Source organism: Macaca nemestrina, chromosome 2 (genome assembly GCF_043159975.1).
Source record: "Macaca nemestrina isolate mMacNem1 chromosome 2, mMacNem.hap1, whole genome shotgun sequence".
NCBI lineage: Eukaryota > Metazoa > Chordata > Mammalia > Primates > Cercopithecidae > Macaca > Macaca nemestrina.
The window spans coordinates 112462401-112486738 of record NC_092126.1 but is presented as its reverse complement, the minus strand read 5'-3'; the positions used below and the strand labels follow the sequence as shown (position 1 = coordinate 112486738).

General features: G+C 55.5%; 5 protein-coding genes across 16 annotated transcripts in view; 3 read left to right on the top strand and 2 right to left on the bottom strand.

The window, feature by feature from the left end:
• Window positions 1–1652, top strand: part of LOC105480424 (glutamine rich 1) — a 71855-nt gene extending 70203 nt beyond the window's left edge. For all 5 annotated transcript variants that reach the window (XM_011739272.3, XM_011739275.3, XM_011739274.3 and 2 more), the window contains one exon: window positions 709–1652. In XM_011739272.3, coding sequence (XP_011737574.1) covers window positions 709–901 — 193 coding nt within the window. In that variant the 3' untranslated portion in view covers window positions 902–1652. The remainder of the gene's footprint in view (window positions 1–708) is intronic.
• Window positions 1653–1760: 108 nt separating this feature from the next.
• Window positions 1761–7404, top strand: LOC105480425 (inosine monophosphate dehydrogenase 2). Of its 2 annotated transcripts, XM_071091691.1 has the most exons (15): window positions 1761–2103; window positions 2555–2603; window positions 2826–2927; window positions 3034–3108; window positions 3445–3651; window positions 4378–4465; window positions 4539–4738; window positions 4816–4906; window positions 5006–5101; window positions 5333–5404; window positions 6088–6231; window positions 6315–6459; window positions 6553–6696; window positions 6777–6860; window positions 6951–7404. In XM_071091691.1, the coding sequence occupies exons 1-15, from the start codon at window positions 1898–1900 to the stop codon at window positions 6970–6972; spliced, it is 1725 nt and encodes a 574-aa protein (XP_070947792.1). In that variant the 5' UTR covers window positions 1761–1897; the 3' UTR covers window positions 6973–7404. The 2 variants fall into 2 exon arrangements, with proteins under 2 accessions (XP_070947792.1, XP_011737578.2); XM_011739276.3 differs by lacking the exon at window positions 5333–5404 and having other exon boundaries at window positions 6951–7397.
• A 616-nt stretch (window positions 7405–8020) lies between these two features.
• On the bottom strand, window positions 8021–9981 carry LOC105480419 (NADH:ubiquinone oxidoreductase complex assembly factor 3). The gene is made up of 5 exons (XM_011739262.2): window positions 9081–9981; window positions 8765–8957; window positions 8537–8603; window positions 8330–8430; window positions 8021–8250 (listed from the first exon to the last, which is right to left on the bottom strand). Exons 1-5 carry the CDS (start codon window positions 9155–9157, stop codon window positions 8134–8136), a joined length of 555 nt encoding a protein of 184 aa, XP_011737564.1. The 5' UTR covers window positions 9158–9981; the 3' UTR covers window positions 8021–8133.
• A 248-nt stretch (window positions 9982–10229) lies between these two features.
• On the top strand, window positions 10230–15804 carry LOC105480420 (DALR anticodon binding domain containing 3). 3 transcript variants are annotated; one of them, XM_011739264.3, is made up of 13 exons: window positions 10230–10459; window positions 11883–12909; window positions 12991–13286; window positions 13440–13696; window positions 13799–13878; window positions 13956–14084; window positions 14455–14528; window positions 14625–14686; window positions 14787–14869; window positions 14956–15138; window positions 15211–15324; window positions 15421–15489; window positions 15589–15804. In XM_011739264.3, the coding sequence occupies exons 2-13, from the start codon at window positions 12745–12747 to the stop codon at window positions 15706–15708; spliced, it is 1632 nt and encodes a 543-aa protein (XP_011737566.1). In that variant the 5' UTR covers window positions 10230–10459; window positions 11883–12744; the 3' UTR covers window positions 15709–15804. The 3 variants fall into 3 exon arrangements, with proteins under 3 accessions (XP_011737566.1, XP_011737565.1, XP_011737567.1); XM_011739263.3 differs by having other exon boundaries at window positions 15421–15804; XM_011739265.3 differs by lacking the exon at window positions 14956–15138 and having other exon boundaries at window positions 15421–15804.
• Window positions 15340–24254, bottom strand: LOC105480421 (WD repeat domain 6). Of its 5 annotated transcripts, XR_986460.3 has the most exons (7): window positions 24031–24250; window positions 17170–19651; window positions 16993–17076; window positions 16787–16903; window positions 16568–16686; window positions 15857–16467; window positions 15340–15753 (listed from the first exon to the last, which is right to left on the bottom strand). XR_986460.3 is itself a non-coding variant. In XM_011739267.2 (6 exons), the coding sequence occupies exons 1-6, from the start codon at window positions 24218–24220 to the stop codon at window positions 16004–16006; spliced, it is 3456 nt and encodes a 1151-aa protein (XP_011737569.1). In that variant the 5' UTR covers window positions 24221–24250; the 3' UTR covers window positions 15340–16003. The 5 variants fall into 5 exon arrangements, 3 of the variants coding, with proteins under 3 accessions (XP_011737569.1, XP_024648265.1, XP_011737570.1); XM_011739267.2 differs by having other exon boundaries at window positions 15340–16467; XM_024792497.2 differs by lacking the exon at window positions 24031–24250 and adding an exon at window positions 23905–24004 and having other exon boundaries at window positions 15340–16467.
• Window positions 24255–24338: the final 84 nt, after the last annotated feature.

Sequence of the window (24338 nt, the reverse complement as noted above, 5' to 3'; positions counted from 1 at the left end):
ACCCAAGTTAAGTGCCCCAGTGTAATGGCCATCATTAATGGGTAGAAAACACAACCTGAGGCTGGGCACAGTAGCTCACACCTGTAATCCCAGCACTTTGGGAGGCCAAGGTGGGTGGATCACCTGAGGTCAGGAGTTCAAGACTAGCCTGGCCAACATGGCGAAACCCCATCTCTACTAAAAATACAAAAATTAGCTGGGCTTGGTGGCATGTGCCTATAGTCCCAGCTACTCAGGAGGCTGAGGCAGGAGAATCACTTGAACCAAGGAGGCGGAGGTTGCAGTGAGCTGAGATCACCCCCACTGCACTCCAGCCTGGAGACAAGATGCCATCTCAAAAACAAAAAACAAAATACAACATGTGCAAAGACTTGGAGATAGACCCTTTGAGCAGTGAAGTTGGCTTCAAGTAAGATAAGGATGGACTCACATGAGTCCATGGGAGCCCTAGGCTGGTGCATTCAGTGATGGATCACAGGTGGTATGTGGGAAGGAGGGGCAGAGGGGAAGCAACCCAACATTTGGGGGATTTGCAGTAGTCCCAAAGGAGGACCAGGATGTAGTGTGTGGTGGCTGCATGGAATTCAGTAGCTGTGCCACAATACCTCGGGACCTTACTGTTTGCAGACAGCATCTGTCTGGGAGGTTCAAGGTGGGAGGGTTGAAGTTGTGTTGGTGGTACCCAACTTTTACTCACATATTCTTCAGCCCCCAGAGTGTGAAAGGCCGGAATGACACCTTTTACCTGACACCTGAGCCGGTGGTGGCCCCCAACAGCCCAATCTGGTACTCAGTCCAGCCTATCAGCAGAGAGCAGATGGGACAAATGCTGACCCGGATCCTGGTGATAAGAGAAATTCAGGAGGCCATCGCAGTGGCCAATGCAAGCACTATGCACTGAGATGCCTTGGCCATAGTGCAAGAGAAAGCAGCCAGGAAAAACCAGAGAGACTTTCACACTAAAGAAGAGGCCTCCATTTTTTCTTTTTTCTTTTTTTTATTGGTGTAGTTATGAAGCCTTTCAGGCTGCTTCTGTTTAAAATGTAAAAGAAAACTTTGCCCCCTTTGCATCTTCATAAACCTGCTGCGGCAGACTCCTCAGCCAATGGTGGCTCTGGGTTTCCTTGAGATCATATGTCCTAGAAAGTTGCTGACTGACTCTTTTTTTGTCTGGGGCCTGGGGAAAGGGCTTGGACTGTTAAATATGGCCCCTTTCCATCTTCAAGAGAGATGGAATTAATGATGAATGGACCCTGCAAGGGAATCTCCCCAGCTGACTTCCACTGGGCTGACAGACTTTGCTGACCACAGGGGAACGATGTTCTTTTCTTTCTTCATGCTCAAACATAAACTTAGCATCTTAATGGAAGAAAAATGAGGGGAACTTCAATTATGATTTATTAAAGACAATTTCTATTACACCCTCCTTTATGACAAGTGACATTTTAGATGTTAAAGTAAAAACTTTACCATGCCTTTTTTTTTTTTTTTTTTTTTTTTGGCCTAACATTGAGGCCTTAAAACCTGAGGCTCCTGTGCCTGATGGAATTCTTGTAACATACACTTGTGTATCATATAAAGATACCACTGTTTCTCTTAATGTATTCTTACTCTAGTTGTTTATTAAGAATGACAAGCACGTCTTTTCAACATGCTAGTGAACAACGCCTCTTTATTTTGGGGAGGAGACCGGCGGGACAGTGGAAGTAAAGCCTTGCCTGTTAATTGAACTGGCCGGGGTTCTGCGGGGAGTGGGGTGGGACTTGAAATCAAGCTCCTCAGTGACGAGGCCAGTGTGTGCTGTACGCATGCGCTGTTTCTTCAGCGGCAGCTCCGCCCCCGCCGCAGCGTAGCGGGTCTGTTCCGGCCGCGCGTACTACGACCTGACGTCAGCAACATGCGCGGCGCAGTGACGAAGTGGGCTGGTTTATATTGGCGCGGCCCGGACGGTAGAGGTCTCTGCGGCGCGGTCCTCGGAGACACGCGGCGGTGTGCTGTGTTGACCATGGCCGACTACCTGATTAGTGGGGGCACGTCCTACGTGCCAGACGACGGACTCACAGCACAGCAGCTCTTCAACTGCGGAGACGGCCTCACCTACAAGTGCGGGCCTATGGGGCTCACCTGGGCGAAGAGAGGGGTGGCATGCTGGGTGAAAAGGCCAGATGGGGGCTTCCGTGGAGCCTTCTTGGGCGTAGGCGCGGGGGACGGGTTCCGGGAATTGGCCACCCACCTCCGGGGCTCACTTTGAGACATCGGGAGCGGTGCTTGGGATACGGAGAAACATCTCAATAGTGCTTGGAATTTCAGGCTGGAGACTCCATGCTCCAGACACATGGAATTGTCAGGGTGCCAGGAGCACTGATGACAGCTCGGTGGCATAAAAGGTCCCCTGTCCCCACTTCCACCTTGTACTATGTCTGTGACACACAGGCTCTGTCAGTGCCACTCTCTGCTCACATGGGTTACGAGTTGATTGATAATATGCGGGATGGAGTCTCATGCTACCCTATGCCTGAGAGCTTTACTCCCAATTCACTCCCTTCCCTCACAGTGACTTTCTCATTCTCCCTGGGTACATCGACTTCACTGCAGACCAGGTGGTAAGTATGATCAGGAATTGGGTCCTGAACATCAAGGTGAGCTAAGGTGCTACTGTCACCTGGTCTCTGGGCTACCTCACCAGATTGGGCTTGGGTGTGGATTTTATGGGATGTTACTGGTTAGCATGCAGGTCATACAAAAGTGCCTTTTTGTGGGGGACTCAGTAACACCTTGAGGAGTAAGAGATGCTTTCCCACACTGGCTGACCTTTGTCTCCTCAGGACCTGACTTCTGCTCTGACCAAGAAAATCACTCTTAAGACCCCACTGGTTTCCTCTCCCATGGACACAGTCACAGAGGCTGGGATGGCCATAGCAATGGCGGTGAGCCCCATGGGGTATGGGGGAAGGAGCAAGGATGCCATCGCCTTTCCCCAAAGGCATCCAGTCCTGCCTCTTGTCACTTAGTATTTCTCTTTTTATCCTGTAGCTTACAGGTGGTATTGGCTTCATCCACCACAACTGTACACCTGAATTCCAGGCCAATGAAGTTCGGAAAGTGAAGGTCAGAAGGGCAAAGATCATTAGCAAGCACTCCTGGGAATTGCACTGAGGTGGGGTGGGGTGGGAGTAGGGGTTTATTCTATTAATTTAGTATTCTTTCTTCCCACCATGGGGTTCAGTTACTGAGAAGACCCTGAGATTCTGTTTCTTAAAGCAGCAGCAATAGACCAGGTGGACAGTGCCTCCAGCCTACCCATGTCTCCTCTAAGATGTGTTGGTGTGATTTGGCCTTGTGGCACTGCCAAAGGGAGCGTTAAGCAGAGACCCCATGCTTCAGATCAAGAGCCTGATGAAAGTAGTTCAAAGATGCGATACCTTTCTCACCATCCCTTTCCAGAAATACGAACAGGGATTCATCACAGACCCTGTGGTCCTCAGTCCCAAGGATCGTGTGCGGGATGTTTTTGAGGCCAAGGCCCGGCATGGTTTCTGCGGTATCCCAATCACAGACACAGGCCGGATGGGGAGCCGCTTGGTGGGCATCATCTCCTCCAGGGATATTGATTTTCTCAAAGAGGAGGAACATGACTGTTTATTGGAAGAGGTGGGTGCCACTGTCAGAGTAGATCCAAGCTCTGGCAGCCCAGGTTGAAGACAAGAGGCTTCTGTTGTCTGTATGACATCTCTGATAGCCTCTCCCCTCTGGGAAAGAGGAGGGTCAGGCCAAGTTTCTGACTCCTTCATTGGGTTTCTGCATCCTTTCTCCACCAAAGGCTTTCAAACTGCCCAAATGCTTGCTAGTATTCATGCTTTGTTTTTTTAAACCCCTAAGGTAGGGGCAGTGCTCGAGGTCTGCCCTCATTTTCTTGCCGTTGTTCCTGGGTGGTCCTCCTTATTCCGTAGTGTAAGAGGCTGCTCCCTGTGCCATGTTGTCCTTTCTACTCATCCCTCACTTAATACCATACTGCTTAGGAACTATGGGGATCCCTTGAGGAAGGGTGATTTGGATGTGAATGTATGAACGTGGTGGTCCATAGAACTTCACCTCTGAATTAGGCAGGGCATGTAGAGGTGACTGGCCATAGGCCAGGCGCAGTGGCTTACCCCTGTAATCTCAGCACTTTGGGAGGCCGAGGCAGGCGAATCACGAGGTTAGGAGTTCAAGACCAGCCTGGCCCACATGGTGAAACCCTGTCTCTACTAAAAATACAAAAAATTAGTTGGGTGTGGTGGCGCCTGCCTGTAATCCCAGCTACTTGGGAAGGAAAGAAAAAAAGAGTTGACTGACCATAGTCGATGACTGGCCCTTCGCATCTCACCTCCCACGTAGATAATGACAAAGAGGGAAGACTTGGTGGTAGCCCCTGCAGGCATCACACTGAAGGAGGCAAATGAAATTCTGCAGCGCAGCAAGAAGGGTAAGTCCTAGAGCTGGGAAAGGGCCTGGAACTAATGCTCAGGGTCCTGATCCACATCCTGCCCTGACCACAGGAAAGTTGCCCATTGTAAATGAAGATGATGAGCTTGTGGCCATCATTGCCCGGACGGACCTGAAGAAGAACCGGGACTACCCACTAGCCTCCAAAGATGCCAAGAAACAGCTGCTGTGTGGGGCAGCCATTGGCACTCATGAAGATGACAAGTATAGGCTGGACTTGCTCGCCCAGGCTGGTGTGGATGTAGTGGTTTTGGTGAGCTGCTACACAGGTGGGTTGGGGCAATAGGGGCAGCTGCCACATCACAGTCTGAGACTTAGTTCCTGTCCCAGGACTCTTCCCAGGGAAATTCCATCTTCCAGATCAATATGATCAAGTACATCAAAGAGAAATACCCCAATCTCCAAGTCATTGGAGGCAATGGTAAGGCAAGATTGTGCCCTGAGGGATGTGTGATGGGAGTGGATAAGCTGGGCTCCCACCTTAACCTTCACCTGAGCGTTTTCCTTTCATTCACCTTAGTGGTCACTGCTGCCCAGGCCAAGAACCTCATTGATGCAGGTGTGGATGCCCTGCGGGTGGGCATGGGAAGTGGCTCCATCTGCATTACCCAGGAAGGTAAGAATATACTTTGATAGGGCCCACATACCTTGGAGCCAAGCACTCTTATGGGAACAAGAGTCCTCCAATAGGGGCAATCCTGGGGCCAAACTGACCTCTTGGATGGGTGACATGGCTGGAAGCAAGACAAGGTCTTGTCATCCTTCACCTGCCACTCCCTTGCCTAGCCTGGCCTTCTTGCTCCTGCTCTGCACCTTCTCTAAACTCTGGTCTGTTTGTTTTATTTAGTGGCTCCCAAGATCCCTCCAGACATAAAGTCCCACAGCCCCAAATGCCCTTCTACTGTCACAGGTTGCTATAGTAAGTCCAGCCCGGCCCACTGGCCCGGCCCAGCTGCCCACTGCCCGGCTGCTTGGTTGACGTAGCTGTAGCTCCCGGGGTTTGTGGTGCTGATGGGTGGGCAGGGCCAACTGATACACAGACCATGGTTTGTGGGGGGTGCTCAAGAACATAGCTCCCCTCTTCCTCCTGGGGTGCTGATAGGGCAGGACTTTCCTAGGCAGGCCCTTTCCTGCCCACATCTTCTGCAGTAGGCATGGCTCAGGGACCAACTCCTTTGTGTGGTCCTTGCTCTTCCACACAATTGCCTGCTGCACACCACAACCTGCTCTCCCACACAACCACTGCCCTTACCTTGCCTGAGCTGCCCACCATTCAGGAAGGGCTGGGCCTGACTTCAGTGCCTCTGGGGACTAACTGCACGGTCGGGGGCTTTCCCGGCTGCTAAGACTGCATGTGCCTGAGGCTGTCCTGGGCACTGCACACATGCACGCGCACATGTGGGGGTGAGTAGAGGGCAGCACAGCAGTTTGTACTATTTAAGGCACATGGGGTAGCAGCCATCCCAGACATGTCTCTTCCTCATCCAAGCTGCAGTCCTGATGCAGATGTAGCCAAAAGCTCCTGGGTCTTAAATGTGGCCACAGGGTCCACTGCCTGTCCCCATTAACCCTATCCACCCATGTGTTCCTCCATCTCAACAGTGCTGGCCTGTGGGCGACCCCAAGCAACAGCAGTGTACAAGGTGTCAGAGTATGCACGGCGCTTTGGTGTTCCAGTCATCGCTGATGGAGGAATCCAAAATGTGGGTCATATTGCGAAAGCTTTGGCCCTTGGGGCTTCCACAGGTGAGGCCCAGTACCCGTGAAGGCCAGTGGGACGTCTCCCCAGTGCTGCTTAGGCTTTAACCCAGCACTCCATCTGTCCACAGTCATGATGGGCTCTCTCCTGGCTGCCACCACTGAGGCCCCTGGTGAGTACTTCTTTTCCGATGGGATCCGGCTAAAGAAATATCGCGGTATGGGTTCTCTTGATGCCATGGACAAGCACCTTAGCAGCCAGAACAGATATTTCAGGTGGGACAGGCAAGCCAGTTACCTCACCCTAATCCTACACTGACAGTCTCATCTCTGCTGTGACCTTGCCCGTGTCTCTGCCTCTCCCTGCAGTGAAACTGACAAAATCAAAGTGGCCCAGGGGGTGTCTGGTGCTGTGCAGGACAAAGGGTCCATCCACAAATTTGTCCCTTACCTGATTGCTGGCATCCAACACTCATGCCAGGACATTGGTGCCAAGAGCTTGACCCAAGTCCGGTGAGCTTGGGAAGCTGGGACATGGGTAGAGGGGCTGGTCCAGGGCCAGCTACCCACATTTGACCTCTGCCCCTCTTCAGAGCCATGATGTACTCTGGGGAGCTTAAGTTTGAGAAGAGAACGTCCTCAGCCCAGGTGGAAGGTGGTGTCCATAGCCTCCATTCGTAAGTCACCCTGTCCTTGGTGGGGCCTCTGCCATGCCTCATGCCTTCTTTCTCCTGCCCTCACCTTACAGGTGGTCTTTCTGCCTGCAGGTATGAGAAGCGGCTTTTCTGAACAGGGATCCAGCACACCTCCCTCGGTTTTTTCAATAAAAGTTTAGAAAGAAAAAAGTGATGCCTGATCTTTCACCAGACAGGTGGGGCTGTGTAGCTGCCACTACCACAGATGCACACAAACACAGCACCCTCATTTCCAGGGGGAGCCTCAGGCCCTGAGATAAATGTGTTCCAGGTTCAAAAAGTTCTTCCTGGGGCTGCTCACAAAACAGCTCTGACCAGCTGTGGCTCCTGGGGTTTCAGTCTCACACTGAGCATCTGACTCTGGCTCCCGAGGGGTCAAAGGGTCAAAGAACAATCCCTGGGACTGGCATACACAGGGCATCCTGCTAGGACCAGATCAAGACATATAAATATTCCCTAACTTGAATCTCTCTCAGCCATGCACGTTGGCTCACACCTGTAATCCCAGCACTTTGGGAAGCTGAGGTGGGCGGATCACTTGAGGTCAGGAGTTTGAGACCATCCTGGCCAACATGGTGAAACCCCATCTCTACTAAAAATACAAAGATTAGCTGGGCGTGGTGACGCATACCTGTAGTCCCAGATACTCAGGAGGCTGAGGCAGGAGAATCACTGGAACCTGGGAGGGGGAGGTTGCAGTAAGCTGAGACTGTGTGACTGCACTCCACCCTACGAAAGAGCAAGACTCCTTTTCAAAAAAAAAAAAAGCTGGGTATGGTGGTAGGGGCCTGTAATCCCAGCTACTCAGGAGGCTGAGGCAGGAGAATCGCTTGAATCCTGGAGGTGGAGGTTGTAGTGGGCCAAGATCACGCCACTGCACTGCAGCCTGGGTGACAGAGCCAGACGCCATCTCAAAAAAATAAAGTCAGCTATTTTGTGAGAAAAGTCATTGAGGTCCTCTCAACTCTGCATGTGAGGAAGTAGCTCTAGAACAGGTAAACATACTACTACCTGGCTTCTGAAAGACTAAGGAATCCTAAGTAATCTAGATAAAAAAGTGACTCCTTGGTTTCTTCACATTCCCCTCCAAGAGCCCAGTGAGCCATCAGCTCCTGGCCAGCAACACACCTGATACAAAATGGGGAAGTGTATAAATTATTATGTTGATAAGCAAGGTTAAGTGCCAAAGGGTAGATAAGAGTGAAACCATCGGGAAGCCTGGCAGAGTGCAGTCAGCAGGACAGTTCACGGTGGTTCATTGAGCAGCTTGGCCCAAAGGTTTGAGTGAAGTCCCTCCTGGTGGAGGGATGAGAGCAGCTCCAGTTACTCGGCCTTCATGACACAGGAAGTTGAAGGTGGCACAGGCATTGGGCTGCAAAGAAAAGGCCAGCATCAGCCTGTCTAGCATCAGGCCTGTGCTCCCCGCAGCATGCCCCAGTCCCGGGACTCACCGTGTCCTGCACTTCCACAGCAATGCCCCGCTGCCTCATGGCTTGAAGCACCTGGGACTGCAGCCTCTCGGTCCGGTCTCCAGTCCCCACCACAACAATCTCTAGGGAAGGGAGAATGTGGCTAGTCTACAGTTCTGTTGAGATGCTGGGGTGGGGTCGCCTTTTGGGGCCCAGAACACCTCTGTTCTCCCTCCCCTCCCCCAGTACCTATCCGGGGCTCCAGCATCCAGAAGAGGGAAAAGCTCTCTTCGGTGATGTCCTGGTGGGATCCCACCTGTGCAGGGAAGAGGCACATTTAATACGACAAATCCACGCAGCCTCTCCCCACCTCCATCCACTACAGGACATAGAGGAAAGCCAAGTTTACAGGGACACAAGCAGGGTGAGGGCCTGTGACTCTGGGCCTCAGTTTCCTCACTGCGGGCCAGGACTCACGTTCCATTGCACCACCGAGTGCGGGAGCAGAGCGCAGGGCCCGAGCACGCGGTTTCCGTTTATCATGAAGCCGCGGCTGTTGTAGCTGTCGATGTACGTGGCCTGAGCGGCCTCGCGTTGTAGCAGAGAGATGTGAGTCCGCTGATACAGCTCGTCATCCGCCGGCGAGAGTCGATGCCCGCGCCGCGGGGCCCTGCGGAAGAAAAGGGTCAGGGGAGTGGGGCCGGGCTGCGCCGCCCGAGAGGCCGGAAGGTGCGGGGCTGGCCGTCGCCGGCCCTACGGGAGGGATGGTCGAGGGCGCGGGGTCCAGGCTCACCAGAGAAGCTCAACGGGCGGACAGCGCAACGAGGGTCGCGCTCGATACAAGCTACGCAGCGCGAGAGCGGTGGCCATGGCTGAGCGACGCGCGGCGAAGTCGTCACCGGCGCCGTTAGTCACCAGGTTGGCGGGGCCCTGCGGAGCCTGACCCAGCGAGGCTGCAGCGCCCCCTGCGTCCTGGAGGGCACCGCACAGCTCGGCCGGCCCAGCAGGCGAGTGTCATCTGTCCGAGGAGGCCGAGTTCCCCGACCTCCGGCGCAGCTCCAGTGTCAGCACCTGCCGCCCTCCCCGTCCCGGGCCCTTGCCCACCGTCCCAGGGGAGTGGAACACCTGGTAGCGTGTCCGCCCTCAGGGCGTTGCCTGGGTCGCAGCCGCGGCCTGGCCCCCGGGCTCTCAGCTATTAAGCCGCGCTCCCGGGGCGGGGCGGTCGCCCACCTAGTCCTGTCCCGAACACCTGGCCAGGCGGTCGGTGCCAGACTTCTAGCCCCTAATCCCAGCCTTTGGGGCTTCGGGCACCGTGGGCGGGTCAGTCGACTCAAGTTTCTCCGGCTCAGCGCCGAAGCACGCCCCACCCTAACCGCCACCCGCGCGACCGTTGGCCTGTCCACCGCCCCCGGAGAGGGGCGTGGCCGAGCGTGGATTGGCTTCTCGGGTGCTCCAGGGGGCGTGGCCAGATGGTTTCTCCTTAAAATGGCTCCAAGTCTGCAGGCAGCCAGAGCAGGCGGAAGGGCAAGCCGTGGTAGTGTTGGGGTGACCGTTCGGCTGGGCCAGACCAGGCCGAACAGGACCAGACTTGAAGTAGAAGCGCGTGGAGCATCACCTTGTCCTCGTTCACTCTGCTCGCGTCCTGGGAGTCCCCCGTCCCCCGTCTTGATCCAAGTCAAGGGCCTACTGGCGCGAGAGTCGCTGGCGCCCGCGCGGGGTTTGGGCATCTCGGCACGCCGGCTGTGTCGTGGCCTCAGGGGAACATTGTCGCCTTCGCTACCCGCGGGGCCGAGCGAGCGGGAAGCTCGGCACAGTCGGGGCCTGGTGGTGGGTCCCCTGGGGCCGGTCGCAATGGGTTTCCGGGGGTCCCGCTGCTGCTCTGTGGACCCCTTCGGCTCCTGGTGCTCTGGGCGCTGGCAGCGTCACCGGACAAAGGCCACGAGCGCGGGGGTGTCCCCGAGGCGGACGCGCGGGTTTACTTCCTCTCCGGCCCCACGGGCGCGCTTCCCTTCTGGCGGATTCCGAAGCCCGCCCCACCACCGTCACCGCACCAGTGGCCCAGGCAGGCTTCGTGGGACCAACAGGGCTAATCCTGCCCCGCGGATCTAATCCGGATCGGGACCCGGTCCCAGGGGAGGCCCTCACCTCCCCTTCTATTGTTCTGGGGCCCAGGTGAGCGTCTTGTTCCCTCTAGACTCGGTTTCACAGCCTACTCCCGGGTCTTCCTCCTGGGAGTGGGGATGGGCGGGTTCTGAAGTGGCCCCAGGGCGAGTGACCTGGGGGCAGGAGCTCCCCCGCCCCCCCGCCAACGGCTGGACAGCGGGCAACGGAATCCCAAAAGCAGCTGTTGTCTCCAGAGCATTCCAGCTGCGCTTGGATTTCGTCCCCTGCTCTCCTGCCTGAGCAGCGCCCTGGCCCAGATGGGGTGCCCCTGACCCCCAGACATAATTTACTGAGCCGCTTGGGTCTCAGTTCCTCTCAGGTGCGCCCTCAGGCTGGAGGTGATGGGTGTAGAGGTGGGAGAGCCGAGGCTGGTGGCCATCTCTGGAACCCTGGGGAGCACTGGCGAGGGAGGGTGGACCCAGGACCTCCGGGTAGGAATGCAATGGTAGTGAGTCCCCGAGGGCTGCCTCAGCCCGCATTTCGCTAAAGATAGCCCTCTACTTCCTGGGGAAAAACCACCCCAACCGTCTTCGTGGATGAGTGTATCTAAAGTCCTCAGTTTGGCTGAGGGTTCCCAACCCTGCCAAGCAGTTGTCTCCAGGTTATGCACCTTCAGAATGGAAAGCGCTTTGGAATGACACGATCACTCCCGTTGAGTGGGCCCCCGAGAAGCCATCGGGAATGTCGTGTCCGCCCAGTGCTCTTTCGGCGCCTCCCAGCAGGGCCTCAGCCCTGGCCCAGAAAAGGGCCTTGCCAAGCTTTTCCTGCCCCTGGGTTTCCCTGCTCTCCGGATTTCCCAACTCTCTACTGAGTTAGCTTCTCTATTAAAAGGAATGGGGGTGGGGTGGGGGGGGGGGGGTGAGTATGTTACAGTGAAATGAAAACATTTGGGAATCTTTGTGGGAGAAAGAAAAAAGCTTTCCTATTGGTAGAGGAGTAAGATATTCCAACTGAGGCCTATTTTTCTACTTCTTATGGTCGCATTATTGGGTTGGCCTGTAAATGGCTGTTGCCTAAAACAGGAAGCGTAAGGATCCTTGTTAAAGCACACCAGGTTAAAGGAGTCACATTAAAAGCTGGTCATTCTGGGCCGGGTTTAGGGGCTCACGCCTGTAATCCCAGCACTTTGGGAGGCCGAGGCAGGCGGATCACCTGAGGTCGGGAGTTCGAGGCTTGACAAACTTGGAGAAACCCTGTCTCTATTAAAAGTATTAAAAATACAAAAGTAGCCGGCCATGGTGGCGCATGCCTGTAATCCCAGCTACTTGGGAGACTGAGGCAGGAGAATCACTTGAACCCGGGAGGGGGAGGTTGCGGTGGTGAGCCAAGATCGCACCACTGCACTCCAGCCTGGGCAACAGGAGCGAAACTCCGTCTCAAAAAAAAAAAGCTGGTCATTCTGGAAGGCATCATGATGGTTGTAATTTCTCAGGTATCAAGAGAAGAAAACTGGCAATTGTATCAAGAGTGCGCATTTATTGGGCATAAAGACGACCTGGGCTGGGCGCAGTGGCTGACTCCTGTAATCCCAGCACTTTCGGAGGCCAAGGCGGGCAGATCACGAGGTCAGAAGTTCAAGACCAGCCGGGCCAACATGGCGGAACACGTCTCTACTAAAAATATAAAAATTAGCCGGGGTGGTGGCGGGCGCCTGTAATCCCAGCTACTCGGGAGCCTGAGGCTGGAGAATCGCTTAAACCCGGGAGGCGGAGGCTGCAGTGAACCGAGATCGTGCCACTGCACTCCAGCCTGGAAGATAAGGGCAAGCCTCCGTCTCAAACAAAAGAAAAACACATCTCAAACGAGAAAATGCTTGCAAATAACCTGAAACCGCGGAACACTATTCTTTTTAAAACGATGTTTTAAGTAGGTCGTGAAAGTGGCCTTAATGTTATACTGCCTTATTCCAGTGACAAGTATTCGTCATGTGTAAAATGGGAGAAATGAAATGTTAACACAAAGATGTGAGACATCGATGAGAAGAGACGGTACCCTCTCTGATCCCCCACCGGGTCGCGAGGATCCTTTTCCTGGTTGAGACCTGGCCACAGGGAAAGAACCCTAGGCCCGGGAAGGACTCCCGAGATTTCAGATCCAGGGCCCGGCTGTGCAAGTGGACAGCGCGGAAGGGGCGCTGGGGGTGGTAGGTCGAAAGTAGCCGACACGGCTCCTGCTGGCGGAATCTGTCCTCTTACGCGGACCGCCGCCGCACACCCGCCCCAGCCAGTCGGTCCTTTCCGGAAGTTCACCTCCGTAAATTCTTTTTCCGGTTCCGCTTACTCCTTCCGGTCACCATGGCGACCAGGCGCCTTGGGGTTGGGGAGACGCTGGGGGCCCTCAACGCGGCCCTGGGGCCTGGCAGTCCGGTATGGATCAAGGAGACGCGCACCCGCCACCTGCGTTCCCGAGACTTTCTGGCACCGCACCGCGCGCTGCAGGCGCGCTTCGATGACGGCCAGGTGGGCGTGAGCCGGGCGAGGCCGTGCGGCTGGGAGCTGGGTCCCGTGCCGTGGCGCGCTCACACGCCCATTCTCCCGCAGGTACCCGAGCATTTGCTCCATGCCCTCGCCTGCCTGCAGGGTCCCGGCGTGGCCCCGGTGCTGCGCTGCGCGCCGACTCCCGCGGGTCTGTCTCTCCAACTGCAGCGGCCCGCGGTCTTCGAGCGCGTCCTCAGCGCCGTGGCCGCCTATGCCACGCCCGCCTTGCCTGCCTTGCCGGGCCAGCGCGTCTTACTACACTGCCCAGCCCTGCGCAGCTCCCCTTGCGCACTCCGCTTGAGCCAGCTGCGTACGGTGCTCGTGGCTGATCACCTGGCGCGAGCTCTGCGCGCTCACGGGTGAGCGGGGCCTCAGGGCCGGAATGGAGAAGGTGGGACTACCGGGGACCTAGAGAGCGAGCGGCGTCGCCCTTGGGGACAGCGGCTGGAGGTGGGAAGTCTTGGCGAGCTGGACCAGCTGCTCAGGCTGAGGCGACCGCCCTCCCTTCCCAGGGTGTGCGTGCGCCTAGTGCCAGCTGTGCAGGATCCGCACATGCTGACCTTCCTGCAGCAACTGCGGGTGGACTGGCCCGCTGCCTCGGAGAGAGCTTCCTCCCACACCCTGAGGAGCCACGCCCTTGAAGAAGTTACCTCTGCTCATGACGGGAGGACACTGTCCCCTGGCATCCTAGGCAGACTGTGTCTGAAGGAGCTGGTGGAAGAACAGGGCCGCACAGCTGGCTATGACTCCAACCTGGACAACTGTCTGGGTAGGACCTGTAGCCTAGCAAGGCCAGAAAAGGCAGGAGCAGGTAGGGGTGGGGACAGCTCCACTTCTTGCCAGCCTCAGCACCTGTCTGTTCTCTTTGCAGTGACTGAGGATCTCCTGTCTGTGCTAGCTGAGCTGCAGGAGGCTCTATGGCATTGGCCAGAGGACAGCCACCCAGGCCTGGTTAGTGACTCCCAGCCCTGTAGGTTCTCCCAAACCAAGTATACTGTACTTCCACAGTTATGATTGTCCTCCCTTAGGCTGGGTCCCCAGATACTGGTACAGACAGCTGCCTGGTTGTACATGTTGTTAGCTGTGAGGAGGAGTTCCAGCAACAGAAGTTGGACCTGCTTTGGCGGAAGTTGGTTGACAAGGCTCCACTCAGACAGGTGGGTTAATGATGACCTAACCCCTAACCTCAAGGGGCCCTTGAAAACCCACTGAGGGGCTTGTTAGCTGACAGGTCCAGAAACCGACACTTGATCTTGGGGGAGTTGCTGGACTTGAGAGGGCATGTGCAGCAGGTGCGGAAGCTCTGGGGAAGGGGGGGCTCTGTAGACACATCCCAAGAACACCAAAGACCAGGTTGAGAAGGCTGAACCGTGCGCAGCCTGAGGAGCTGGGTAGAAGGAACCACTCAACCTGGCAGTTCCAATTTGAGAGAATATGGGCTGAGTAGAGGCACCAGATTTGGGCTCCTCAAGGGACTTCCTGGAGAGTAGTGCCAACTAGGCTGAGCCCCTGCCATCTTCCTGACAGAAGCACCTGATCTGTGGCCCTGTGAAAGTAGCTGGTGCACCTGGCCCTCTGATGACTGCCCCTGAGTACTACAAGTGAGTGAGGCTGGGAGGAACACCAGCCTTAGCCAGGGTAGTGTGGGGGGACTCTTCACCCACGACCCTGCCCACTGGCCTCTCTTCCAAACACAGGTTCCGGCATGCCCAGGTGTGCAAGGCCTCAGCACTGAAGCATGGTGGGGATCTGGCCCAAGGTATGCCTGGGAAACCCTGGCTATGTTCTGGGTTAGGGGCAGGTTTTTTGCATCCCTGCCTTTGCCTGCAGACTGAATGACCAATCCTATACTCCCTCAGATCCAGCCTGGACAGAGATCTTTGGTGTTCTCTCTGTGGCCACCATCAAGTTTGAGATGCTGAGCACAGCCCCACAGAGTCAGGTGAGCCTGGGAGCCTGACAGGGCCAGTGCTGGGGTACCGGGTGTGGTGGCTGCCTTCTCTCTGCAGCTGTGCTCCTATTCCCTAGCTCTTCCTGGCTCTGGCTGACAAGAACATCTCCACAAAGGGCACAAAGAGTGGCACCTTTGTCATGTATAATTGTGCCCGTCTTGCCACACTCTTTGAGAGTTACAAGTGTAGTATGGAACAAGGTCTGTACCCCACTTTTCCTCCTGTGAGCAGTCTGGACTTCTCACTACTACATGATGAGGTGAGTGTCCCTCCCAGTAGCTGGCACAAAGGAAGCCTGGACTTCCCCTCCCAGCACCTTTCTCCCCCACAGGGTGAGTGGTTGTTGCTCTTCAACAATATCCTCCCCTTTCCGGATCTGCTGAGCCAGACAGCAATGCTGGACTGCACAGCCCCAGGGCTCCACATCACTGCACGCACAGAGATGGTGAGGCACAACCAGGACACTCTACACTCTATTCTTTATTCTGGCCTGGGGCACAAGAGCAAAGAGATGGGCCAGTGACTCAGTCTCTGTCTCTAGATGTGCAAGTTCCTGGTACAGCTCAGCATGGATTTCAGCTCCTACTACAACCGAGTACACATCCTAGGGGTGAGCGCACAGCAAAAAACGGGTTTGGGACATGCAGAGAGGTACAGGGTAAAGACAAAGGAAGCAGAGGATGAGACCAGTAGGCCCCTTCTCTTTCAGGAGCCTCGACCACACCGCTTTGGTCAGATGTTCGTCCGCCTGCAGCTTCTGAGGGCTGTGCGTGAGGTGCTCCATACTGGCCTGGCTATGCTGGGTCTCCCTCCACTGAGCCACATCTGAGGCCACAGAGGCTCCAATATTTGGGAATGTTCACAAAGTCATCAACTGGAAAAAAAGCAAAAACCCACGGCCAAAATAAATTGGTACTGTTACAAAGTTCTGTCTTGTCATGGGGAGTGGGGCATATTCTTGGCAGCACTCCACTCACCTTCAGTTCCTGGACCGATGTCAGGAACCCGCGGCCGCCACCTCCTCCCCTCAAGGCATGCTGAGCATGGGCACAGACAGCCCATCCCTGCTCCATGCTGTCTGCGAGCAGGCCCCATGCCCAGCACGCCGGCCACCGTGGGATACCTCAGTCATACCAGTTGTAAACCTCAAGCCCCTGACCCCCAAGGGCACAGCGGTGGCCAAACTCAGGGCTCACAGGCCAGCAGTCCATGTCAGCCACATCTGGCACATGGTACACAGTGCTATTCATGAAGGTGGGTTCACCATGCCCCAGACGCCAGAAGGTCAGCCGTTGATCAATGGAGGCTGAGACCATGATACTTGGGCTTAGGATCTTGAGGCCTGTCACATGGGCAGCATGTGCACAGGGGACACAGTATTCCTCTAGCACACGCAGCTGGGGTACCAGCCCACCCTCTCCCACAGCCTCTTCTAGCTCTAGCATCTCCACAGCAAGCACGAAGACATGGAGGGATCCATCTTCACTGCCACTGGCCACGAGATGGTGGCCCTCACGGGTGGGCAACGTGTGCAGGCTGTTGATACCACAGCTGTGGGCCTGCAGAGTCAGACAGGGGGTGCCAAGCCCTGAAGGAAGACGGTAGTTGTCAGGGCCCCGCCTGTCACATGTGTGAGGGCTATGTGACAGGTGAGGAGGGGTAGCCATGGTTGCACATTAGCTACTCACGGTAGGGAAGCCCAGGATCCACTGGAGGCTCCAGGACAGTGGAGCCATTGTCTAGCACAGTGGTGAGATCCCAGAAAGCCAGGTTGCCATCAGTAGCTGCGCTGCACAGGAGGAGCCTCCTGGAAGCCAGGAAAAGACAGCCTGGTCAATGACAGAGATGAAGCTCAACAGGAACCCCCCCACCCAGCCCATGCAGGACCATCATCCAGCCCCTCTCACCGTCTCTGGTTGGGTGCCTCATGTGTAAAGGAGTGGACCTTGAGGACACATCGCTTATGGTGGAAGGTTTCAGCAAGGAGCTGCAGAATCCGCCCGGAATCTTGCAAGAGAAAGAGCCTGGGGGGCGGGGGGTGGCCTAGCTTAGAATGCATCCTAAACAACCTTACTTCCTTTGTCTCCCGCCCCACTGGGCCCTGTGCTCTCACCTTACAGCCCCATCACTACAGGCTGCAGCCACAAGGGGGCCAAGGCTGGGCTGGTCAAGTTCACACACAGCAAGGGACATGTACCTGCAGGGACAACACGCAGCTGTCAGGTGGAGCCTGCAAGCCTGGGAGCATCTGCATGACCCATACCATACCCTGCCCAGGAGCATACATTACCTGGTCTCTGGGTCTGCCTTGACCATTCGATGCCGATTGCGTTGCCGGTCCCAATAGTCATCTAGCCGGTGGGACGAAAGGTGCATGACATGGCAGGCGAGGCGGCTTGGGGTGCTGGGGTCCGGAGTAACCATGATGCTGAAGCAGTGCATCTCAGCCCGTCCCCCCGCAGACACCACATGGGCAGTCAGGCCTGGCTGAGGATCCTGAGGGCCACCTGGGGTGCCAATGCCCCATACAGCCACAGCACGTACAGAGGAGATGTGGTTACAAACAGCTGTGAGTGCATGGGCTGAGCCTGTTGTTGTAGGGAGTGCTAGGACACAGACAGTAGTGTCCTCACTACAGGTGATCACAATGTCAGTCAAGTCAGGTCCCTCACTGCCAGGCTCCAGGTCGTCAGGCTGCATGAAGCTGGGCACTCCATATTCAGGCCCCAGGGTAATGGTGCCCACACGCTTTACACAAGTGATCTCACGGCCATGCAGACCCTCCCGGAGAATCACATGTGGCCGAGTGCAGCCACCCAGAGCCCTGTACAGCATGACATCCCCATCCTTGAGGTAAGCAAAGGCCATGGCCGCCTCAGTATCAGAGAATGCCCACGAACGGTGCCCTCCACCACAGTTGACAATGTGCAGCTTCTCATGTGACCGCGGGCTCCACACCACAAACTCATTGGCATGGAAACCCAGGATAACCATGCTCCCATCGGGCACTATACGGAGCCCAGCTAGCCAGTTCATGCCTCGACAGGACTTCTGCCTTAGGACTGGCTGGAGCTGGCCGTCTCGTACAAATAGCTGGTAGTAGGCGCCATCGCGCCCTGTGGTATACACATAGCCACCATGGCATGTCACTGAGGTCACACCCTGCTTCCCATGCAGAGAGGGCAGGGTAGACACTGGGCCCAACCCAGTGAAAGCATTCCCACCCCCACTACTACCACTACCCACTCCAGGTGCCCCAGCACCAGCCCCAGTCTTGCCTCCCACCCCAGGGTCCTTGAGCAGACCTGGTCTGGAGGGGAACAGTAGCACAGAGCCCCGGCGGTCACCACACACCAGGAAGTCACCTGGGGGTAGGAAGGCACTGCATGTGTGCCATCTCTGCTTGCTTGGGGGCAGCAGGTACCAACAACGTTCCTTGACAAAGATGGCCTTGCCAGAGGGTGCGGCTGAGATCTCTAGGCAAGCTACTACCCCACCAGGGCCCGATGCCAGCAACAGGAGCTCCTCATAACCACGCAGGGCCCAGCTCAAGCTGTGCACCTTCCCAGGAAACAGGGTCTGGTCCACAGCAGCAGTTGGAGTGTTGATGGGGACAATCTTGACACAACCTTCCCCATTGGCCATAGCACACAATCCAAAGCCCTCAGGACCAGGAGCTGCCTCCAGCAGGCAGTAGGACTGGAAATGTTTATCCTCTAGCAGTTGCTCCCAGCACTTGACCTCGACGTCATAGAGATACAGGGCCCCTGTATCAGTCACTGCCAGCAGTCGCCAAGAGCCAGCCAGCGTCACAGCCTTGAGGGTACCTGGCCTACTACGGGACTTGAAGCAGAGAGCTGAGACCCCCAATCCCCGGTACCCACGCCTTACCAAGTGCCACAGCCGAATGCCTGAGTCATCACCCCCAGTGATCACCCAGGCCTGCCTCTCATGGGCAGCTATGGCCCGGATCCCACGTCCCTGGTGTCCCCGAAAGGCCTGGAGGATCTCACCTTCATGGCTCCACACCAAGCAGACACAGTCCTCTCCTGCACTGATAAGGTAATTCTCTAGGAGCTTGACCTGCCATACACGGGCGCTGTGCCCAAAGCAGTGCCCAATATTCTGCACCCGACCCCCAGGCACTCGCAGGTCGCCCACCTTCCAGATACGAACGCTTCGGTCTTCTGAAGCTGTAGCCAGCAAACCCTTGCTTTCCAGGTATGACATGCTGAAGATGATGCCCACGTGCCCACTGATTCGTCGGTCAGGTGCTACAGGTTTGTTGTCTGCTAAGGCAGTTGCTGGGTACCAGACCAAGAGCTGGTTGGAAACAGCACCTGCCACTATGGTCAGCTCCTTCCAGGCGTCTCCAATCAGGCAGGCTGAAGAGAGGGTGCACCTGTCTGTGCAGGGCACCTCTTGCAGGATGCACCCTACTATAGGATCATATAGGACCACTGAGTTGTGGCCCAGGGCCAAGGCTATATTTCCCTCAAGCCAGCGTGCATCCCAAATCCAGTCAGACATGTTCCACAGGCCAGAGCGCCAAAGCTCCCGGAAGTGGCCCTGTCCCCAGCTAATTTTCACAACTCGGAGTCCCTTGCTTCCAAACACAGCCACCATGGCCTCCAAGTCAAAGTCTCCATTAGGCTCTGGCCGCACCCGGAAGCCATGGATAAGATAGTGGCCAAGCAGGTTCTGTACTCGCTTTATCATCCGCAGATGCCCACCAAAGTCCAAGCTGTACACCAGGACATCGGGACCCTCACCTAGACAGAGGCAAAGAGGCATGTCAGAGCTATGTACCTAACTCTGATGACCCACAGAGAAGAGATGGGGATCAGGGAAACTTCTCGGCATGTAGCCTATGAACGCATCAGGACACACAATCCTGCAGCTTGAATCTTAGAAAATCCTTGGTTGAGAAAATCCTCGGCCGGGTGCGGTGGCTCACGCCTGTAATCCCAGCACTTTGGGAGGCCAAAGAGAGACTCCGTCTCAAAAGAAAAAAAAAGAAAATACTTGATCTCGGCCAGGCGCGGTGGTTCACACATGTAATCCTAGTATTTTGGGAGGCCAAGGTGGATGAATCACCTGAGGTCAGGAGTTCAGGACCAGCCTGGCCAACAAGGTGAAACCCCATTCTATTAAAAACACAAAAATTAGCCGGGCATGGTGGCAGGTGCCTGTAATCCCAGCTACTCGGGAGGCTGAGGCAGGAGAATCGCTTGAACCCAGCAGGTGGAGGTTGCAGTGAGTCGAGATCGTACCACTTCACTCAGCCTGGGTGAAAGAGCGAAACTCCATCTCAAAAAAAAAAAAAAGGGAAAAAAGAAAATCCTTGGTCTCAGCTTCAGCTGGACTTAAAGTGCTGACCTTGTTTTCCTCATCAGTCACTCTTTTTTTTTTTTTTTTTGAGACAGAGTCTCACTCTGTCGCTGAGGCTGGAGTGCAGTAGCACTGTGTCGGCTCATTGCAACCTCCATCTCCGGGGTTCAAGCAACTCTCTTGTCTCAGCCTCCCGAGTAGCTTAGCTGGGATTACAGGGGCCCACCGCCATGCCTGGCTAGTTTTTTTTTTTTTTGAGACAGAGTCTTGCTGTGTTGCCCATGCTGGAGTGCAGTGGCACGATCTCGGCTCACTGCAAGCTCCGCCTCCCGTGTTCACGCCATTCTCCTGCCTCAGCCTCCCGAGTAGCTGAGACTACATGCGCCTGCCGCCACGCCCGGCTAATTTTTTGTATTTTTAATAGAGACAGGGTTTCACCATGTTAGCCAGGATTATCTCAATCTCCTGACCTCATGATCCGCCCACCTCGGCCTCCGAAAGCGCTGGGATTACAGGCGTGAGCCATGGCACCCAGCCAGTTTTTATATTTTTAGTAGAGACAGGGTTTCACCATGTTGGTCAGGCTGGTCTTGAACTCCTGACCTCAGGTGATCTACCCACGTTGGCCTCCCAAAGTGCTGGGATTACAGGTGTGAGCCGTTGTGCCCGGCCTCATCAGTCACTTTTTTTTTTTTTTTTTTTTTGAGACAGAGTCTTGCTCTGCCACCCAGGCTGAAGTGCAGTGGCATGATCTTGGCTCTCTGCAAGCTCTGCCTCCTAGGTTCACGCCATTCTCCTGCCTCAGCCTCTCAAGTAGCTGGGGCTACAGGCACCCGCTACCACGCCTGGCTAATCTTTTGCATTTTTAGTAGAGACAGGGTTTCACTGTGTTAGCCAGGATGATCTCAATCTCCTGACCTCATGATCCGCCCGCCTCAGCCTCCCAAAGTGCTAGGATTACAGGAGTGAGCCACCACACCTAGCCTCATCAATCACTCTTGATGTTCAGTTCGACCACAAATTTCTCAAACTCAGAGTCTCCTCCTCACCTCACTTTTTTTTAATAAAAAAATAATAATAATAGAGATGAGGCCTGATACAGTGGCTCACGCCTGTAAACCCAGCACTTTGGAAGGCAGGAGGATCGCTTAAGCCCAGGAGTTTGAGACCAGCCTGGGCAACATGGTAAAACTCTGCCTCTAAAAAAATTATGCAAATTGCCGGGCGCGGTGGCTCAAGCCTGTAATCCCAGCACTTTGGGAGGCCGAGACGGGCGGATCACGAGGTCAGGAGATCGAGAGACGATCCCGGCTAACACGGTGAAACCCCGTCTCTACTAAAAAATACAAAAAAAATAGCCGGGCGAGGTGGCGGGCGCCTGTAGTCCTAGCTACTCGGGAGGCTGAGGCAGGAGAATGGCGTAAACCCGGGAGGCGGAGCTTGCAGTGAGCTGAGATCCGGCCACTGCACTCCAGCCTGGGTGACAGAGCAAGACTCCGTCTCAAAAAAAAAAAAAAAAAAAAAAATATGCAAATTAGCTGGGCATGATGGTGCACGCCTGTAGTCTCAGCTACTTGGGAGGCTGAGGTGAGAGCATCTCTTGAGCCCAAGAGGTGGAAGTTGCAGTGACCTGAGATTACACCACTGCACTCCAGCCTGAGCAACAGAGCAAGACCCTGACTCAAAAAAAAAAAAAAAAAGTAAAAATAAGAAAGATTTTGACAATGCAAAAAGAAAATAAAAGATGTAAAATGAGAAAGTCTAATCCAGTGGTTCTCTGCAGGGGGCAACCTTTCCCACAGGAGACATCTGGCAATAACTGCAGACAGTTTTGGCTGTCTCCAGGGGTTGTGCTACTGGCAACTAAGGCCAGGGATGATGCTAAACATCGTACAATGCACGCACAGCCTTCAAACAAAGAATCATCTGGTCTAAAAGGTCAATAGAGGCAAGACTGAGAAAACCCCGATCTAATCTAACCAGACTGGGTAAGTGTAAGGGGAGGACAACTTGAGGACACAATATTTAGAATTAGGATTCAAGGATAAGCAGCAGTTAGCCAGAGGAAGGCAGGCAGAAGAGGGGGACTGGGAGATGGGGAGGCCCCGGATGGGAGGGTTTGCAGCTTTCTTGGTGGAGAAAACAGCAAGTATGATTATCCTGAGGTAGGCAAGAGCACTGAGTATGGTAGATGGAACAGGAAATGAAGAGCTCAGGAATAGGCTAGAGAGGCCAGGTGTGGTGGCTCATGCCTGTAATTCCAGCATTTTGGGAGGCTGAGGCAGGCGAATCACTTGAGGTCAGGAGTTTGAGACCAGCCTGGCCAACATGGTGAAGCCCCATCTCCACCAAAAATACAACAATTAGCTGGGCATGATGGTGGACACCTGTAATCCCAGCTACTCCGGAGGCTGAGGCAGGAGAATCACTTGAACCTGGGAGGTGGAGGTTACAGTGAGCCGAGACTGTGCCACTGCACTCCAGCCTGGGTGACAGAGCAAGACTGTCTCAAAAAAAAAAACCCAAAAAAACAGAATTGTAGCTATATAAAAGTCACTCTGGAAGCCACAGAAGTGAATTCACTTGCAGTTTCTTAAACTTCATTTCCCAAGTTATTCCCCACCTTAAAACCCTTCAATAGGTTCTCCCCACTGCCCTTAGGGATAAAGTCAGATCAAGGCCTGAAACAATGTGGCCTCTGCTGGCTTGTCCAGCCTCCTTTCCTCCCAGGCTCCATTCCTGCTCTAACTTCACAAGAATTCCCTCCTTCCCCCATAATGACAGATTCTTCCAGCCTCAAGGCCTTTGGTATGCTTACCCTCTGCCAGGAACTCACCCCTTTTCCTAGTTCACTCTTGTGGTTCTTTGAGTTTCTGCTTAGCTGTTCCCCCTCCAGGGGCCTTAGGAGTTTAGCTTGGGGTAGGAACTCCAAGCTCCAAGAACCCCCACACCAGATCGAAACTGGATCATCCCCATCCCACACACACACCCTCTTAGGACTGGTGACAACTCACTCAAGGCCTGACCGCCAAGGCCCTGCCTCAGGACCCTTATACAACTCAGTAGGACCAAAAAAGGTCATTAGCGGCTTCACATAATGACTGTTCGAGACCAGCCTGGACTCTGACACCTCAAGTCCCAGGCCTCGCCTGTCCTTTGCGACCCGGTTCTCCTTGGAGGGACGAACCTCCACACCTGATTTCCTGGACCTCAACCATCTCAGGAGAGGTCTCAGGCCCCGCTTCCCCGGGCACCGCCCCCTACACGTAAAGGTCTCATCCGCCATTTTCCGCGACGCCATCCTCCTCAGAGTATCTCCACCCCCACCTTAGCGGGAAGAGATTCATCCCGCCCTCGAGAGGGCACACCCTTGCCCTCTCCCGGCCCCGCCTTCCCCAAGAGGCCACACCCCCGAGGGGCCTCCTTCTCCACCTCGCGGCTCTGCCTGGTCTCCGTAGGAGAGGCCAAGCCCCCGCCCATCTCCTAGAAGGGAGCACACCCCCTCAACCCTCCGCTCCCGTGCCTACGCCTCCGCGCGGCCGCGTTCCCCTGCACCATCCCGGGGTTCCACCCGCCCTTTCCATGCGGGCTGAAGTTTATGAAGCGCCGCAGCAGCCACGTCAGCTTTGTCTCTCGGGCCCCGCCGTCCTCAGGTTGGCCCTCGTCCCCGCCGTCTCCTGGGCTCCCTTCTCACCTCCGACCGGCCTCAACCTGCTGCCCGTCCTCTCCTCAGGGCATCCCTTTGTCCCTGTGGCACCGCCCCTGGCAGGCGCTGTTTCTTTCCCCCTTTCCCCCTGGCGTGCCTCAAGCCAAGCCTCACCCGCCAACAGCCGGTCCCCCACGCACTCCAGACCCGTGACTGGGAGGAGTATAAGCTCCGAGGTTGCCAGCGGGCAAACGTAGTCCTCGAGACCGTCCATGTCGATCCTCGAGGTGCTGAGGCAGCCACGGCTAAGAAGGGAACTGAACTCTCGCGAGAACGAGCCTTCCCGGCGCGCCGCGCTGCCCATCAACAGCGCCCTCAGCTACAGGTAGCAAAGACCAGGGCGCCCGCGGCGGTTGTCCAATAACGACCCTTCGTCCCACGAAATCCAGCTCATGATTGGCGGGGCCCGCGGAGGGGCAGCC

Coding starts and splice junctions, on each gene's coding strand:
- LOC105480425 (XM_071091691.1), top strand. CDS start 1,898: ATGCGCGGCGCAGTGACGAAGTGGGCTGGTTTATATTGGCGCGGCCCG. Junction 3,109..3,444: donor ATGAAGTTCGGAAAGTGAAG/GTCAGAAGGGCA, acceptor ATCCCTTTCCAG/AAATACGAACAGGGATTCAT. Junction 4,466..4,538: donor TCTGCAGCGCAGCAAGAAGG/GTAAGTCCTAGA, acceptor CCCTGACCACAG/GAAAGTTGCCCATTGTAAAT.
- LOC105480419 (XM_011739262.2), bottom strand. CDS start 9,157: ATGGCCACCGCTCTCGCGCTGCGTAGCTTGTATCGAGCGCGACCCTCG. Junction 8,431..8,536: donor GATGCTGGAGCCCCGGATAG/GTACTGGGGGAG, acceptor TCCCTTCCCTAG/AGATTGTTGTGGTGGGGACT. Junction 8,251..8,329: donor CTGTGGAAGTGCAGGACACG/GTGAGTCCCGGG, acceptor TTTTCTTTGCAG/CCCAATGCCTGTGCCACCTT.
- LOC105480421 (XM_011739267.2), bottom strand. CDS start 24,220: ATGGGCAGCGCGGCGCGCCGGGAAGGCTCGTTCTCGCGAGAGTTCAGT. Junction 17,077..17,169: donor AAGGCAGACCCAGAGACCAG/GTAATGTATGCT, acceptor TTGTCCCTGCAG/GTACATGTCCCTTGCTGTGT. Junction 16,468..16,567: donor GGATCCTGGGCTTCCCTACC/GTGAGTAGCTAA, acceptor GTCTTCCTTCAG/GGCTTGGCACCCCCTGTCTG.
- LOC105480420 (XM_011739263.3), top strand. CDS start 12,745: ATGGCGACCAGGCGCCTTGGGGTTGGGGAGACGCTGGGGGCCCTCAAC. Junction 14,870..14,955: donor GCACAGCCCCACAGAGTCAG/GTGAGCCTGGGA, acceptor CCTATTCCCTAG/CTCTTCCTGGCTCTGGCTGA. Junction 15,325..15,420: donor TCACTGCACGCACAGAGATG/GTGAGGCACAAC, acceptor CTCTGTCTCTAG/ATGTGCAAGTTCCTGGTACA.